This window comes from Helicoverpa zea, chromosome 12 (genome assembly GCF_022581195.2).
Source record: "Helicoverpa zea isolate HzStark_Cry1AcR chromosome 12, ilHelZeax1.1, whole genome shotgun sequence".
Taxonomy (NCBI): domain Eukaryota; kingdom Metazoa; phylum Arthropoda; class Insecta; order Lepidoptera; family Noctuidae; genus Helicoverpa; species Helicoverpa zea.
The window spans coordinates 1,737,295-1,756,122 of NC_061463.1; the positions used below are offsets into that span (position 1 = coordinate 1,737,295).

The 18,828-nt window shown below is 34.4% G+C and overlaps 1 protein-coding gene across 2 annotated transcripts in view; it reads right to left on the minus strand.

The window, feature by feature from the left end:
• The window catches only part of LOC124635030 (facilitated trehalose transporter Tret1), a 55,544-nt gene that overhangs the window by 28,732 nt on the left and 7,984 nt on the right, over positions 1 to 18,828 (minus strand). Inside the window, exon 1 of one of the 2 annotated variants that reach the window (XM_047170777.1) lies at positions 11,162 to 11,374. The exons of the other annotated variant lie outside the window; for it this stretch is intronic. Within the exon in view, the coding sequence (XP_047026733.1) occupies positions 11,162 to 11,257 (96 nt within the window). The 5' untranslated portion in view covers positions 11,258 to 11,374. Of the gene's footprint in view, positions 1 to 11,161; positions 11,375 to 18,828 lie in introns of those variants that run through there. 2 annotated transcript variants of the gene reach the window in all.

The window sequence follows — 18,828 nt, forward strand, 5'->3', positions numbered from 1 at the left end:
TTCACCAAAAAGTTTCTAATTGAGAAATAAGTAAAATGTAGTTTGTCTAAAAAATCGAATCTCTAAAAAAATTCCAAAAATTATTTTTGACAGATGCCAAATATTTTTGTATGAATTAGGCTACTATATAGGAACCTCAATGCTAGGAACCAATAATTGCTACGTGATTCTACACATGTCATTTTGGATTTCGATGACGCGTACCATACTTACGCACATTGCATGCTATATGCACTATGTTTAATTTTCCTCAAAGATTACGCAGATTTTAAAAGGAAATACGATACTGTTATTATTGAAGTATTACCTACGCATGTCCTGATATTTCCTACAGTACACAACTCATCTAATTACATTTTGTAATGTTATAATGGTATTTTGGAATAAACATTGCCATCTGTTATTTTGAGGATGCCTACACATTAAAATACTCTAACATTAGATAAACTTATCGATAAATAAATGTCATTTATAACCATAGTCTATAAACAGCAATAAATCGAAGAGGATTCATCAAGTAAACCAAAAAAAATCTTAGGTACTGCATCTTTGTGAAACAAATGTCATTTATTAAAATTGCAAAACACGTTTAGAGATAAATTAACATTTTGGGAATCACGTTTTCATATAAACACTGGTTGACAGTTGTTTTATTATGCAGCTTCTGCCTTCGAGCAAAAATCTAAATGGAGTTGTAAAATTCAGGATTATTGGAGGCCTAACTAACAGTTCTGACAAGTAGTTTTCTTTGAGGAAATTAGTTGCCTAAGTAATTTACCTATATTTTTAGTGAAAATTGACAATACAATTATTCATATAATTTTTCGATGACTAATACTTTTGTTTTCGTTTCAAATGTCAGGTTGTAATAAATAGTCTTGAAAAAAGTATACTATGATAGAGGGTAGGTAAAGTAGCTTTTTAGATTTTATACGGTTTGTCATAATTTATTACCACGGACTGATTTATGTTCTTATTTTGAAACGAATGAATGCAAATAACAAACACATCCTTATACAATAAAAAAGTGAATTTGCATATTGAAATATTTACTTTGATTTGAACTCCCAAGGACCTAGGTATCAGGTGTAGTAACTATTAATAAACTGTGATCAGGTATCGACATCGGGCTCAAACAACGGGTTTGTTTCTAGATAGCCCAAAGACCTAGAATGATGTATACCTACACTTTGATCAGACAGATTAACTTAATACTCCATTTAAAGAGTCAGACATCGTGATTCATAAAGATACCTACCTATATTATAGAGTATGCACAAATCACTGCGTTAACTAAATAAAGGTTTAACTAATTAAATAAAGGTTAAAAACATTTCACTGCAGGGTTTGTACCTAAGTGGTTAAACAGCTATTAGTATCTAAAGGAAGTGGTTACTGGTAAATTCTACGAATTCAAATTCTTTATCAACCTAAACCAGTTGCTAGTGGTCACATAAAATTGCAAGCATAATGAAATTATTTTGAACCTACCCGGAAAAAGTAGCGCACTAAGTAAAAGCTTAAAGGATTAACACAAATCAGTATGACTTATAGATAGAACTGCCTAATTCTGACACTCGCTGAAAATAAGCCCTGGTACTCTGTTTCGTATAGGACACAAAATTAGACTAGGTAAGGGCTGTTTTGCGTTTGTATGACGCAGATTTGCTATTTTTTCCTCTCTGTTTTCCAATTATTGTCCCTATTTTATTTCGCACCTATCTCTACCTAGATTAATCTGTGATATTGCTTTTAATTTTTAACCCCCGACGCAAAAACGACGGGGTGTTATAAGTTTGACGTGTCTGTGTGTGTGTGTGTGTGTGTGTGTATGTGGCATCGTAGCTCCCAAACGGATGATCCGATTGTAATGCGGTTTTTTTTGTTTAAAAGGAGTGTCATTCGGGAGTGTTCTTAGCTATGTTTGGTGGAAATCGGTTCAGGTCTTCAAGGTCATCAGCTCGTTTGTTAGGTGTGAGAAGAATGATACACGCTCAGTTTACTTGCAAGCATGTGTGGGATCTGAAATTTGAAACACTCATGTCTTCTGGAACCACCGAGCTGGTCTGCTGTTAGGGCACGAAGGTAGGAGACGTAACCCTGAACTGCCTTTTAGTAAACCCATCGAGTTTGGGCTCGTTGAATTTGTCTTGACTAGTTCTCTTCAATTGACGAGAACCTGATACTGGAAATGGGATGTGGCGGATGAAACCCTGGAATGCCGGAATGAAACGGATAAACCGATTTATATCTTCGCTGAAAATCTAGAATGACCAAAGGTTTATGTTTCCTCAATCTGTGCAATTCTCCCAGAGCCAGTATGTTATGAGGATTGTTAAACAGCATCCTTTGTCCGAGATCGCATAGAGCGACCCCATCTTAAAATAAAAGAAATTAACTGAAAGAAGAAAAAAATTAAGGAGCTCCTTCAAAAAGCATGAAATAAAATTAAATTGTAAATTTAAAAAAACCCCCGACCCAAAAAAAGTACGCAATTAGTATGACAAAAGGTTAAAAACGCTAAACCCTATAAAAAGCAAAAAATAACTTTTAACACTACGTAAGTACCAACTAAAGCATGTCAGACTAAACTAAATTTTGACGTGTCGGGGGACCGCTTTTTACCTTCAAAAACACTTACATAAATCAAATGATACCTACCTAATTACAACATTCGTATAAAACAAAATTATATACACAGTTATAAGTAGTATATACTTAATTACTTCTAACGTTAGGCTAATAAATTAGAGCGGTCCCCCGACACGACAAAATTTAGTTTAGTCTGACATGCTTTAGTTGGTACTTACGTAGTGTTAAAAGTTATTTTTTGCTTTTTATAGGGTTTAGCGTTTTTAACCTTTTGTCATACTAATTGCGTACTTTTTTTGGGTCGGGGGTTTTTTTAAATTTACAATTTTAGCCTATGCGTCATGTTCTCATGAAATAAATGTACCTACGTATTTTCGTTGATTGCTGAGTCCTTATACTTGTCCCACAATACTCCTTTTATTGTCCATGAACCAGTCTCACAGAGAGCAGTGTCTATGTCAAGGGCGGCGCGTGCGCCGGTGCGGGTAACGTGACGTCATCGCCCACGTTTTCATATTGCGCGGTATGTCAGGTATGTAATTCGCACGAGACTTTATCAAGGTTATTATAGTACCTTAGGGGTTTCAATAGAAATTAAGATGAAAAAAATGGATAGAGAAGCTCCTGTTTTGGGAAGTCAGTAAAAATAGTGTTTTTTTTTTTCAGGTTTTGCGAATGTTAAAAGTTTCACGTTAACTAGGACAGCCGGTCTTTCCTATGTACACCTACTTTATATTTAGCAATCTCTAGCAATGATTTTATATTATCAAAGAATGTCTGAACCTACACCCTAGCTAGTCTATACATATTAGGTAGCTCAGTTCTTTTCAAGAATACTGGTTTAAGTATATACGAGACATCTTAACTCAGCTGAAAACGATGACGTTGAGCATACAAAATGTTATTACTCGTCAACCATTAGGTATACAGCAATCAAGTTCAGCAGATTGGCTTAATACGTGATTTGATGCGGATCAAACATTATCGACTCGTTAACTGACGAGGAATGTTTGCACAAAACTGCAGTATTACCAAGGAGAGCAAAATGACTAGCGGAGGTGCCATAATGGAAAATCGCCAAAGATATAGTTATCGGCACGAATCTTGAGCTCTGACCTACATCTGCGCAGAAGTGATTTATTAGCAAAGAACCAATCCCGAAAATGACGCGATGCACTGCGGGCCAATCACCGCTTTTGCCCGCCCCCGCGCCTCACTTCATACCACAAAAGGGACCCAATAAATTACTTCTGCGCAGGTGAAGGTCAGAGCTCTAGATTCGTGCCGATAACTATAGTAGCGCGCCAAAATGCGGGTGAGCAGAGACGATAAACCAGGAAAGCTACTGTTTTCACCTCACATGCTTTCTTTGGACCCGAGCATTTTTTGTAATACTAAAAATAGTTTACAAATGTCTCAAAGACCCGTAGTTTTAGTCATACCTACCCACTACCCACCATACGAATTTGACCTAGAAGTAGGCGCCTGACCTACCTGCATTATGGCATCTCCGCACATCTATCCTTACTCCGTAAGTAGTACACACCTACATTGTTCGTGTAGCGTACTTGTGTGTGTAGCTAAGTGTAAAAGTGTGTGTGATGAAGGCTTCTGTTTACTTTCACAAGTGTACATGCACTAAGTTATGTTAATAATATTTTTTTATGAAAAATCATTAGGCTTAATATTTATATTCACAGTATTATTTAGATGCTACGTTTGAGTTAAGACTAGAAATTATTTATTGAACATAATTAATGGAATTCTTAATATAAAATTGTAAACAATTACATCTTGCAGCTTTTAAGAAACAAAAGGCATAAATCTATTAAAATACTTACGAATACTTAGATAATAAAATTACACAGAGAATGAGGAAAATGATGATTAATCTTGAATCTTGATCAAATTAAGATGTCAGATCACGTAACATTGTCGTTGTAACTCTACAGAAACAGAATAATTATTGAAATAACGTATGATTTTATTGAATGACTCAATTCCTACCTTGGCAGTGGTTAGAAGTACCGCTTTTCTAACCAGAAATATCTTTAACATAGTTCAAGTTACTAACTTCAAAAAGGACACATTGTTCACTCTTCTTCATAGAAAACAATTGTAATAAATAATGATCTTTTACCTACTATTTTTATTTGAACACGTGCAAACAGAAATTACAGCACAATGCAATTTACTGTAATCTGTGCAGCCTGTCACATTTTGTCGTTACAATTTTATTGCACCTTTTAAATAGGGCTGTGAATTGTAGTATTATTTATTTATTTAATTTTAAAGAAAGCTTACAGAGTTAAATAACATATTATGGATGTAGATACAAACTGGTATATAAATGGTCTTTCTCCCTGTGAGAGGAGGCTTGTGCCCAGCAGTGGGACGATAAAAAGGCTGTAACAGTATAAATGGTAGCGCTTAATTTGAAAGTCATTCAGCGTCATTTCAGCTTCGAAGGGCTCCAAATAAATTTCACGTGTGAAAACAATAACAAATTTTAATTTATACCTCTAATAAAATAACCTGTGTACGTAATGTAAATAAACACATACCGATGAACAAAAGTTGTATGAAATAAAAATCATAATAATTTGTGAATAAAGGTGATATACAAGCCCTAATAACGCTATGAAAACATGAATAATATCAGCGATAATTTTCCGTCAATTAAGTACAACGAACGATGTCTGAAATATCACCGTTCACAGTGTGTCGCTAACAAAACTGTAGTTATTGTAAAACGTGATAAATGGAAAAAATACATAAAACGTTTTAGTATATTGTTTGATCTGTTACGGATTTGAAAACAGATAATCAGTAAAAATCAAAAGAACTCATGATAGACTATTACGTTTCATAATGGATTCTTTCAAGAGTTTATTAACTTTTTGTCTGTATACGTAGTAAGGTCTTTCGTTCCATGCATACCTACAACATTACACGTACAAGCGAACATTTGTAGAAACAAAACTAGTTGCAAACATGTCAATTTTATGAACACATTGTATAAATCTTTTTAACACAACAAAACTAAACTTCATCCGCAAACTGCAAACAGACAACAATAGATTTTTACATAACCATAGAACATAATATATGGAAAACTACAAGTGATCATGTAAATTAGTTAACATCTACATATTTATTAGGTATAACGACACCTACTTCTAGTCCCTAATACAGTTATAAAAGATGTATGCAAACCGTTTTAAGTAATTGCTTCAAGACGATCATTTAATGTTAGGAAAATTACAATAATTTTCTTAAGTGTTTTTCTTGAAGTGGGTATATGGGGACCAGTCTAGCCTTTGTAGCAGGTAAAGATCGTTAGAAACCTACCTACTATTTATTAAGTTCTTTCATGACAAGACAACTGTAAATCGCTTTTATCTATTGCGTCTTAAATCGTAAAAAATAGTAGAATTGTTGCAGGTTCAACCTAGGGCTGAGAAAAAAAAAAATAAAAGCCACCATGTTTGGCTAAAGGATACCTGCTGTTTTATTTACATACATAACGAATCGCATACGTTCTCATCTCTCTCATACGTTCATAACTTATAAGTTTTAGTATAATTTAAAAAAGGCTGAAAATTCATTCGTATCAAAATGATACGGACAAACCCAACAAAGGATATCTAAAATAAGTTATGGACGTCAATTTTCAGGTGTAAATAAGCCGTATTTTATACATATGTGGTTGTTGTTTTTCACACTATGTAGAAGCTATTGTTTTATTACAAACAAATCAATACTGTAGTGAGGTACACATTGTTACTAACACATAATGTTACGGTCCAATGTAATTCTTTCAGTCAGTTTATTGTACCTTATTTTTACATACTCGCTGAAAAGCTGTTTTGTTTAAAAACAATTTGAGTGTTTTCTTTTCCAACGACAAGGATAAAGTAGATAATGTTTTGTGGCCAGTAACCTCTTTAATATAAGAGCTTAGTGGCCAGTTTCATCGGTTAGTACTAGTAAAGTCCTTGATAGCCGTCAGCTTATCTGACAGATAAACAATCTTTTTAGTTTCACAAATCTCGGATAGCAATATCTGACAGAAATTATAAGCAGCCTTTATCAGGCAGATAGCATTAACTACCAACTAACGGTAACTAGTGAAACCGGTCATTTAGGCGGTGCAGCTTCCTAACAAAATTACAAATCCCTAATTACATAAGTGTGTTGTATATCTAATTTCTAAGAATATTGTTATGTATGACAAAGAAAACTCCTCATTGGTACTGCAATTAGAGGTGACAGTAATTACACGTATTAAATATAATGTTTCCTTTTTAGAATAATTATAGTCATGTCATCTCGTCGAGTCATTTCTCACGTTGTTTAAGATGTAAATGTTACCACGTGGCTTTGTTTACATCTTAGATGTATTTTATTTACTAGCTGTTTGCCGCGATTTCACCCGCTTCCTGTGGTAACTACTGCCCGTACCGGAATAAAATAAAGCCTATGTTACTCAGAAAGTGTGTAGCTTTCCAACAGTGAAAGAATTTTTTAAAACGTTTCTGTAGTTCTGGATCCTTTAGGGTACAAACATTTTTTCCCCCTTTGATTACATTAGAACAGAAGACTTAAGATTCTATAATTTCCCATAACATTTAAAAACAAACACTACTGTAACAGTTGAAATCGCAGAAAAGAAAACTGCCAGACTTAGAGAATCCAAAACTTCAAGAGACGTTAAGTGGAGTCTCTCAGTGTCTTGGATGACAGCCAAAAAGTTTGAATACAGCCCGGATCTTCATAACCGCCACCAACTTGTTGCAAGTGCTGAAGCAGCAAATCAAATGTAACTTAACACTTTGAAATTGAAAATTCTACGAAATTTTATTCATTTCGATTTGGATCCCAAATGGGAACCTACTTATTTGATTAGATTGCATACTGCAAAATAAACTATCGGCCAATAGTTTGTTTGCGCTTATTAATTAATCAGTATGTAGATGAATGGTAGCGATCAGATCAAAAACTTTGTCTGGATTCACCATTATCTTCAAAATAATATTAACTTTCATCGGGTCAATTAAATAGACTGTCAGCCAATAGACAGTCTATTCAGTCTGCAGGGTGGCGTTTTCAGAACTTCTTATAAACTAAACAATAGTTCCTTATAAACTAAATCGTATTACGATCGAAATCCAAAATTGCTTCGTCCAAAAACCAGTGAAACCTCTTTTTACGTCATCCTCACAATCCTGACGTGATTGGACGAGACAGCATCGCAAGCGCACCCGTTTTGAAAAAGGAACAAGACTGGCTAATTACAGTGGCTTGACATGTTCCCGTGGGATAGCGTTTACGAAGCTTGCTCTGTACAAAAAGGCTCAGGTTTTTTAATAGTAGCTATGACGTAAGTGGTGACATTTTACGTCTGTGATACACTCAGTTGTTTTATTTTCATATTGTTTAATTAGAAGCTGTGTAGAATATGGAAATTATTACATTGAAGACGCTAGAATAGTAAACCAAAATTGGTTAGGTACATGAAAAAACAACAGTGAACGTAATCATTTCAATGTAAGTTGTAAGAAAATCGTGTTTCACTTTTATGACGGTAAGATAAACAAAATCAACTAAGGAATTTAAAGAAAAAAAAGCCGTTTTAATATTCTACGAATCCTGCATAAATCAGTTATAATAATAAATATTTAAGTGTCGCATCGGCCATTATTATTTAACATTGGAATCGGATTAGCTTCACAGAAGAAATTTATTACCGAACGTTTTATGCGACTTCATAGTTATCTTGCTCTCTAGTATCCATTGTGATCGAATTCAATTGATTATTGTTTTAAAATCTAATCTGATAGAGATGGGATTTAAACTAAATATTGTTGTTTTATAATATTTCTTAGTACCTATTAAGAAAAATCACACTCATGCTATCTAACCAAACCACCATGCCTAGGTGTACCTACACACTGTAGACCCGATGTTTGTCAATGAATATTTTTTAAGAAAATCTTTCAAAGTTTTCAGTCAGTTTGATACCGGCTAAATACCTGATATTGTCATGTATATTCTGCCATTCACTTTCATACTGATTTATAAGCCCAAACAAACTATCGGCCGACAAAAAATTTGCTGTGTGCTGGTACACTTCGGCATATTGGTTTGGTTTTCCTGAGTTTGATTTTTAATGATACGTACTCTATTACAATCTTACAAATGCTTTTACCTATAAGGTAAGTCCGTCTGTCCCTTTGTCGATCTATCATTGAATCTATTGAATAATCTTCGTAGTATCGCGTGTTTCGAATGGGCGTTTCGGGGTCACCACATTTTTTCACAAACAACAACCAGATAGTACACGAACAGAGAAAACTAGATAATTATAGGAATTGTAGAAACTGACAAGAAATGTACAAAAAGTTTAGAGCTCCGCACATCGTAGATTAAACTGTCGGCCGATATTTGACCCGATGGTTGACAGACTTTATTTTGAAAGCGATCGTGATTCGAATCAAACTTTTTAGTCGGTCTAATACAATATTATTATTCGTTATTTCGATCAGTTTATTTTGAACTAGCGACCCTCTCCGGCTTCGCACGGGATAACAGTATTTCCCCAATATTTAATTTATGTTATTATACATTTAAACCTTCCCCTTTAATCACTCTATTATATTTAAAAAAAAAATGTTGGTTTTGAAGATTTAAGAGTACAAAGGGATATAGTGACAGAAAAAGCGACTTTGTTTTATAATAAGTAGTGATGTAGGTAATTATGAATCCAATCAAACTTCTTATCGTTTATACCAGCCGAATATTTATTTATTTATTGAAAAAAAATTACAACGTTGATCGTTGTAATGTTCTCCATACTGATTTATAAGATCGATTAAATTATCGGGAACCTAAAAGTTTACAGTGTTCAATTTACTTGTCCATGGTATAGACAATGAGAGATATTCAGAATTGTATTCTGTGTTTCTGAATAAACATAATTTCCTTAATTAGAACACAGATATCATGGCCTTCGTTAATTACCCTACAATGTATTTATTGTTACGATGGAAAACTATGCAGACAGAATGCTAAATATGGAAAATATTCTTTAATTGACAACAATTGAGACTCATGAAAAACACAATTATCAAAATTAACAGAAAATAATCTTAATGTAGAGACACAAGCAGGTTAATCTACCCGAATCAACCTTCCAGTATTGTGAAAAGGTTGAAAATGTATTCAATAAATTTGACATATCCATGTATTGATATTTTTCATCAGTATATATTTTACTTGGAAGTTACCTATGGCCAGGTATTTGAGTACCTCTATCAGCAGTTTAAAATTCCTAATTTAGAATGTACGAAATCGTCTTCTAAATAATATTTGTTTATTTAATTATCGATACAACCTTCTTTGTTGACACAGATGTAGCAGTAGCATTATTGGAAGTAAGGTAAATATTATTTACTAGCTAGCTTATTTAACATGAAAACATGCTGAAATCTCTCTAGTTGAAATCAAATAAAATAAGTCACAGATCACAGAATGAAGCAGTATTAGTGTATAATCTATGGAATGAAGTTAATCATACTGTTACAGCCTTTTTATCGTCCCACTGCTGGGCACAGGCCTCCTCTCACATGGAGAAGGATTGAGCATTAATCACCACGCTTGCTCAATGCGGGTTGGTGATTTCAGACTTTTTATAGTCCAGGTTTCCTCAAGATGTTTTCCTTCACCTTTTTATCAGCCATTGGTGTCTAAGTATACTTAGAAAGTACATACAAACTTAGAAAAGTTGCATTGGTACTTGCCTGACCCTGGAATCGAACCCACACCCTCATACTCGAAAGGTTGGTTCTTTACCCACTAGGCCACCACGACTCTAATCATACTATATGTATTATACTTTTTTTGTATTTCTTCTAATCATATCATGAGAGTCTGACATTCTCTTTCATTACCAATTTTCAGTTTTCAACCAGCCAGTTCATTTTCAGGCAATTTTCGGCCATTTTCAGGTTTCATTCCTTCCCTTGCCCTTTGTATCATCTAAATAGGTAAATATGCATTTCAAACAATCTCGCAGACAATAAAAACATCTAAGAATTACTAAGTTCTTAACTACGTAACTAGGTCCAATGTAAGATTCTTATCACATAACGTTTCTAGCGATCATAATAACCACATTTTTTATGTAGTTAGGTATATTATGACGTTCTGAGATGGCGATAATACCAACAAAGAGGTACAAAATGCATTTTAGCACGTATTTAGTGAAACATTATATATTTTATCACTATCTTACTATTTATCGATAGAGCTCGTTACGGTTCGGAAAATCGCGCGCAAGGCTGAAAGTATTTTAATTATAAAACCTCCTTGCGTTGCTAAAATAACTTGTAATTAAGTCGCCTTTGAACCTCCTTTTTCGGTTGTGTTGTTTTTGTTTGAATTTTTAATCTGTGACGAACACAAAACTCGATGAAAGTTTACTTTCTAATTAATTGGTAGATACAATTAGAAGTTTGAAAAGTCTTAAAAAATTGCGAAAATTTGCCGGAAAGTAGGATGGACATACCTCATTTTGCATCCAAACATTTTTCTCAGTCAACACAAACGCCGAATTGTCATAACAACACTTTTCTTTTTCCATTTTTCCACTAACAAACGCCATTTATTCAGTTTCACACAGTTTGATTTTTAAATAAAAATAACCAAGAACACGTGTTGAAACCTTGAGCTTCAATGCTTATAAGAAAGCAAGTTGATCGCTGAGCATCTATCGTTTATTGACGTAGCAATAAGAAATGCTTTCCCGCCGAAACGGCTGTCAAACAGGTTGACAGATCACTGCGCGGGAAACCGAGTCGGAGTAAACGAGTAAACTGGCCGCGGCGCTGAAACGTTCTGCCTAATAAACACGAAAAAAATGCACAAGCCGGACTTCTGTATTACGAACTACTTAGCCGACTCGGATTTGTAGTTCGCATATTCCTAATGTAACCAAACAAAATTTTCCGACGGAAAATTATTATGAAACGATTTGTTTAATTAACTTCTCGAATATACTTTTGGTTACAGTTTTACTCTTAATAACATTGTTTATACTATTTTTCTAGTTACCTATGCAATAAAATAAGGTAGTTACGGTGATAGAGTTAAGTCAATTCTGTAATCTGTCTTCAAAATCTATCGTAAGATTACTGCCTTGATTAGCTTAAGTACCACTTGGTAAGGTAAACGTACCAATACTCGTCGGATTTCGGAAATCACTGACTTTGAAGCGCTACTGTGTGTTAAATATTCAATAGAAAATGAAAATTTTTGCATGACGTGATAGAGTATTTATTCGTTATTCTAAGTAACTAATGTTTTTTTAATAATTTTGATGGGTTTATATATTTATTAAGGCAAAAGTAAAAAAAGGGCGATTTGTACCAATAGTCGTCTGACTTGTACGGACACTCGTCAAATATTCCCAATACTCGTCAACTTTTAATGCTAATGTGAACTCTCTGCTCTTGAACATAAAGTTCAAGTTAAGTACATTTTTTTGTGCTTGAATTTGTTAAGCATACTTGTGCCTTTGAAACATTAGTTAGTAGATAGATAAAAGACCAAATCCCTATTTAGAATAGCAGGTCATAATCTGTTAGAAGAGCAGGTATTCAATAAAACAGATACATAGTTGCATTTTAATTTATATTCCTATCCATCAAACGCTTGGAATCACAAAATCACTCTATAAAATATATGTTGTATTTCTTAATCATAATAACCATGCAGTCATGTGCATTGTAGCACGAGTAAAATAAATTACTATTAAAATATTTAAATTGTAAAATAAAATAATTAGTTTTCACAAAAAATAAAAGCCACATTCATTTATATAGCTCTCCGCGAAATAATTACTAACATTGATAAATATGTAGGTAAGGTTGTCATTCATCAAAACTTCTGAACTGCTTAGCGCATGCTAAGTACGATTTGCAAAAATCTCTATAGATAGTTCAAACTGTCTTAAAGGTATCAATCAAAAAAATATATGATTAGGTACAACTAAGCGTTCAAACCCAATAATAATAATATCTAATAAGCCCCGCAGGGCATCTGAGGCGGATGACGGGGAGTAGCGACCCCGCGAGGCTATATATACCGAGTGCTCCAGGGAGAGTATACTGTCCCCCATCTCCGGCCTGCCGGAGTGAAGCATGACGGGGGATAGGTCTCCCGCCTCTTGGCTTGCCTTCATTGGCCGACCAGAGTGGAGTCGCTAGAGCAAGGTTAGCAGCCCTGCTCGGAGAGTAGGTGCCTCGTGGTAAGTGGCGAGTAGGCCGGTGATGCTGAACCCACAGGGAGCGCGTGCTCTGCGTTTAAAGTCCGCCGAGGTATCCTCACCCTTCAGCTGCCCATGTCCCTATTGCCCTCAGGTTGCTATTCAGTGACTGATTCCCGGGCGCCCAGTAATTGAGCTGGTGAACCCCACCTGCCATTTTAACATGTATTTCATACATTGTCACCGGCAGGTGCAAAAGTTCCTCATCACCATCATCCTCCGAGCCTTTTTTCCCAACTATGTTGGGGTCGGCTTCCAGACTAACCGAATTCAACTGAGTAGCAGTGCCCTACAAGAAGCGACTGCCTATCTGACCTCCTCAACCCAGTTACCCGGGCAACCCGATACCCCATGGTTAGACTGGTATCAGACTTACTGGCTTCTGACTACCCGTAATGACTGCCAAGGATGTTCAATGACAGCCGGGAACTACAGTTTAACGTGCCATCCGAAACACAGTCATAGGTGTCATAGGTACATACAAACTTAGAAAAGTTGCATTGGTACTTGCCTGACCTGGAATCGAACCCGCGCCTTCATACTTGAGAGGTTGATTCTTTGCCCACCAGGCCACCACGAATATTTTTCCAGGTGCCATAGTTCCTATAGTTTCCTATATCCTAATCCACTAACATCAAAACGCAATAACCCAAGTAGTTTTCCTCCACAGTTACCTTGCAATTAAATAGTTTAGCGCAGAACCGGGGATTGCCCTTGGGTTCATTTCTATAGTATATTTTATACAGGGATAATCGTCGGTTTTGTGTCACCTTTTCATTAAAGTTGTCTCAAAAGGGCGTTTTAAATTTTCTTGCTGCATCTGATGTTGTGTGTGGCCCCTTGATTTACAGCTTTTATGAATTTTCAAAGGCCCTCTTGCTTATAGTTTCTTTCAGTCATGATCTGCTATTAAAATTACGATCATGCAATCACTAAATACATACAATTTTAAATAAAAAAATCTTACTTAAGATTACTCTTTACCCATCAATATCGAATACGACAAGCAAAGAAGTGACAGCGATGGAAGCTATGTCATCTTAGTTTTAAAACTGATTTTAATATTTTTTGCTTCAAAACTAGTTAGGGACGTTAGGGAGACGCGGTACAATACGCGTGACGACGTGCAGTTATTTCGAACAAAAAGCATAGTGTATAGTTATTGGCACGAATCTTGAGCTCTGACCTACATCTGCGCAGAAGTGATTTATTAGCAAAGAACCAATCCCGAGTGACGGCTATGACGCGATGCACTGCGGGCCAATCACCGCTTTAACCCGCCCCCGCGCCTCACTTCATACCACAAAAGGGACCCAATAAATTACTTCTTCACAGGCGAAGGTCAGAGCTCAAGATTCGTGCCGATAACTATAAGAACAGTCAATTTTTGATTGCCACAAATTGTAATCCAAGCGTAGTAGAAACAAGGGCTAGTGCTAGAGTTGCTTGTACCCAAAGCATTAGATCTTAATCGAATGGCGGAGGCCTACAGCGGCCAATATATACCTAAAAAAACACTCGTAGAAAGTGCATACTTATAGAAAACAGGGGATTTAACCATTAAGAAACATATTAATTGAATTGAATAACATGACTGTGTACGTGTATCTAGAACCAGCAGAGTAAAATTTACCCCTAAGAAAAAGCTTAAAAGAAACTCAGTTTTATGAACAAATTTAGTCTAAATCTAAAATATGTTTGTTCTAGACAGTTAACAATTTTGTAAAAGTGCCGATATTCGCTGTTTATTTGCATTTTGTACTGTAAAACACAAAATATCCTCATTATGACGAGTTTAGGTGCAACTTTTGAGCATGTCCCAGTAGTCGTCATAATAATTGTAAAATTGACGGGTTTTGGGTCAAATCGGAGTTTTAAAGTACCAATAGATATCACATTAAAAAAATATATCTTCTATGTTAAAAGTATTCCAAATTGCATATTACATCGTTAGCAAATAAACTTAACTATCTAATTAAACAAAGAAACATACCACAGACCCCACTGGATTTATGTAAATCAATACACAAAACCACGTGCTGAGTTTCACTTTTGACAGCTGAACTTCACGAAAAAACGATTTTGTTAGGGCACACACGTTTAAAATAACATATCTTAGAAGCCGTGACTGTTAAAACCCCGTATTGTTATTTCAATTGTGCAATATAATATCAACAATATGTTTACATATAAACCGGCCCATTTTAAGTTCAGTAGAAAAAAATAATAAATGTTTTTAGATTAATTGACGACTATTGGGGCATGACGACTTCACCCGCGTTTACCTTAATAACTAAGTATACCTAATTACAGATTTCTGAGCACCTTTATCAGCCGCTATTAATTACTATTTTCCCTTAAAATGTTTGCTAGAAAATCGGCAAATTGCATTGTAACAGTTTCTATAGAAATCGACACTCCTATGTTTCTATTGATGAGCAAGAATGCAGTAATGACCTATTCGTTATCAAGTTACGTCACAATTGATTATTGTTCTCAAATGACCTTGAAATCGTTTGCTTATTTCCTATTTGAATAAGTTTGTTAGTGCTAAAAATAAAATAATTGGATGAATACTGTGGTTTTTGTGAAATAATTCTTCATTCCACGGAAAAGTATGATTTACAACATAGTTTAATACCATAGATGATGTAGAAATTGTAATCAACGTTCATTTAGGTTTTTCCCAGGTGAAGGTTTTGCACAACTGCATTTGTAAAAAACCCAAAAATGAAACCATTGACGGTCAAAGTAAATGGACAATACAACAGTTATTAAAAAAAAAAAAACAAATGAATAAATAGAACAACTGTTGTATTAGTGAACTTGAAATGTGTTACGAAATTCATGACGAATCAACTAATGGACGTCTGTAAAAGTGTTACAAGTCGATTTACGATTTTGTTACGACAACGTAAAAATGCTCGTCATATTTAGGTACTCTTTTTTCGAAATGTTGATTCTAAGAAAAGTACCTAATGTAGATTTAGTACCTTTGTTTACCCGCATTTGCAAAATAAATTAATTCTATTCAAATGTCTTCAATTCAAATCTTTCTCTAGTTTTTTCTGTTAAAATCTGTGCTTTCGATCTGTCAACATACTACGCTACACTGTCAACATCATAGACGTAATTGTATGTTACATCTATGGTCAACATACTTACATACATTTGCTGAATAATAGACAATTTTATTTTACTACCATAGATTAGTCTCGGCAGATTGACCAAACTACTTTATTGCCACAATTTCGTGTAAAAGCAGTTAATTAACTCCACATAATTATCATCAAATAAACTATGTATAATAGAAGTGCAATCTAGTATTACTAGAAGTGCACTGGTTTACCCGCCCGGTCGGGTGCAATGCTCGGGAAAGTAGGATTCTACTATGCTGTGCCATCGTGGTCAATGCACTTTGATAATTGCAGGGTTGCACTCAGGTAGGTATGAAGCAGTGCAGAATATGTGAAGGTCAAGAATATTGCGTTTGATATTTTCATAAAGATTTTTTCGGCAAAATATTTTTTTTGTGGTGTCAATGATTAAAACTGATGAATCAAAGTTATGGGCCCTAAAAAATATTTAGGTATTCGGTAGGAACATAAACCGTTTTTTTGGAGTTTTTGTTTTTACGACGACTGCGTTAATGTTAATCTTGTTTCGTAGTTAATTATTCCTTCATCAAAAATATTTACGAAACAATAATTGAACCTTTATCTTAAGTATGTAAACACTTACTTAGAAATATACTAACTTACGTAAAATCAATAGAAAATATAAACTAAGTAAGTACCTAAGTTCAATAACCGTTGTCATTAAACATTCATTAGGTATATACTGTTATTTGAAAAATTACTTTCTTCTACATTTTTTATTTGTTGCCGAGACAATAGATATAACTTGCTACCTAAGGCTAGAATTAAAGTAAGCCGTTATAATAATGTACAGGTGTAAAAATACAAAGGATTCTAGGACATAACTGGATTAACTTTCTAGCTAGATAATTTCTAAGTCTTATACCTAATGTTTGCATTTTAAATTGGTGCTTTGCAGTTCAATTTGCAAGTCCTAAAAATATCGCAAGATTAAATGGTTTTATTGATGTCTATTTACTTAATTAACTTTTACAAGCTATTAGACTTTACTAGGAAATTGACCTCCATAAATCCATATTAATGTATTTTTGCCTTTTTATAGTGAAACTACCCTTTTCCCGCGGTTTCACCCGCGTCCCGTGGTAACTACTGCCCTTACCGGGATAAAATATAGCCTATGTTACTCATGGATAATATAGCTTTCGAATGGTGAAAGAATTTTTAAAGACGGTCCAGTATTTTTTGAGCCTATTCATTGCAACCAAACAAACAAACAAAGTTTTCCTCTTTATAATATTAGAATAGATAAGGATTATACTTAACGTAGGAAAAAATAGGCATACTTTTTTTGTAATCGTCATTACTATGACTTTACTACTATTGTTTTCTCGAAGTTATCAATGTTAATCTGAATTTAAGTCACATTTATTGTTTTTTTTTTTTTTTTTTTTTTTTTTTAACGATAATTAATTGTAATAAAATAATCCTATAAGAAAGTACTAACTTTATAACTCAGACGTCATTGTCTATTATATAGGCAGAATTATTATCAGCTTCATTATTATATCTCTGTTTACAAAATATAAATTATAAAATACATAAGTAGTGATCGATTTTTAATTTGGGTAAACCGCATAACCTCTCCAAATGAAAACAAACATAACTGTCTGTATGTTTCCATCAATTAAACTACGAGTTTAGATTATACTCTATTGTTTTCCTGCCACAAAAATAAACCAAGTTATTTAAATAAAAACACGTACGTATGGATAACCTAGTAATACCGTATTGAGGTATAAGAACTGTACAATTAGGTACATGTATCTGTAACTTCTTCTATAAATATCCACAACAATAGAGAACTAAACCGTATTTTCTTTATATTTTTCCATACAAATCAGTCTCTGTGTTCTCCAAGAAATTATAATAATTAATTTCTAATATATCATTATTTGATTATGTAAGCAAATCAACAATACTTATGTTTAGTAACTTACTGCATTATTAAGGTATTACATAAAAACATCTTTTGTAAGTGGTTATAATCCACCCCTGTTGTAACAAGGGAACGGGTTGTGGGAGTTTACATTTTTCATGCAGACTTATTATATTATTTGTTAATTAAAAGTACCTAGTTCTCTAAGTATTTTATAAATTATACATAGAATTTTATTAGTATGTTCTGGAATTTTTTAGCAATTTCTCAAATAGTCTTCCTTTTTACTATAGTAGTCTTCAGATTCTCAAATCGGGTGCTTGTACCAATGCTTTTTTTAATAAAATTAAAAATAATTTCAAAATTGTCAGTTTTACAAAAAGAGTATTAGCATTTAATTTCACCTTAAGACTTGATCGATCGTGTCGTGGTGGCCTAGTGGGTAAAGGACCAACCTCTCAAGTATGAGGGCGCGGGTTCGATCCCAGGTCAGGCAAGTACCAATGCAACTTTTCTAAGTTTGTATGTACTTTCTAAGTATATCTTAGACACCATTGACTGTGTTTCGGATGGCACGTTAAACTGTAGGTCCTGGCTGTCATTGAACACCCTTGGCAGTCGTTACGGGTAGTCAGAAGCCAGTAAGTCTGACGCCAGTCTAACCAAGGGGTATCGGGTTGCCCGGGTAACTGGGTTGAGGAGGTCAGATAGGCAGTCGCTTCTTGTAAAGCACTGGTACTCAGCTGAATCCGGTTAGACTGGAAGCCGACCCCAACATGATTGGGAAAAAGGCTCGGAGGATGATGATGACTTGATTGATCGTCACTACAAAACAAAGCACTCATATAAAATAGAGTTCAAGAGCTAAACACGAG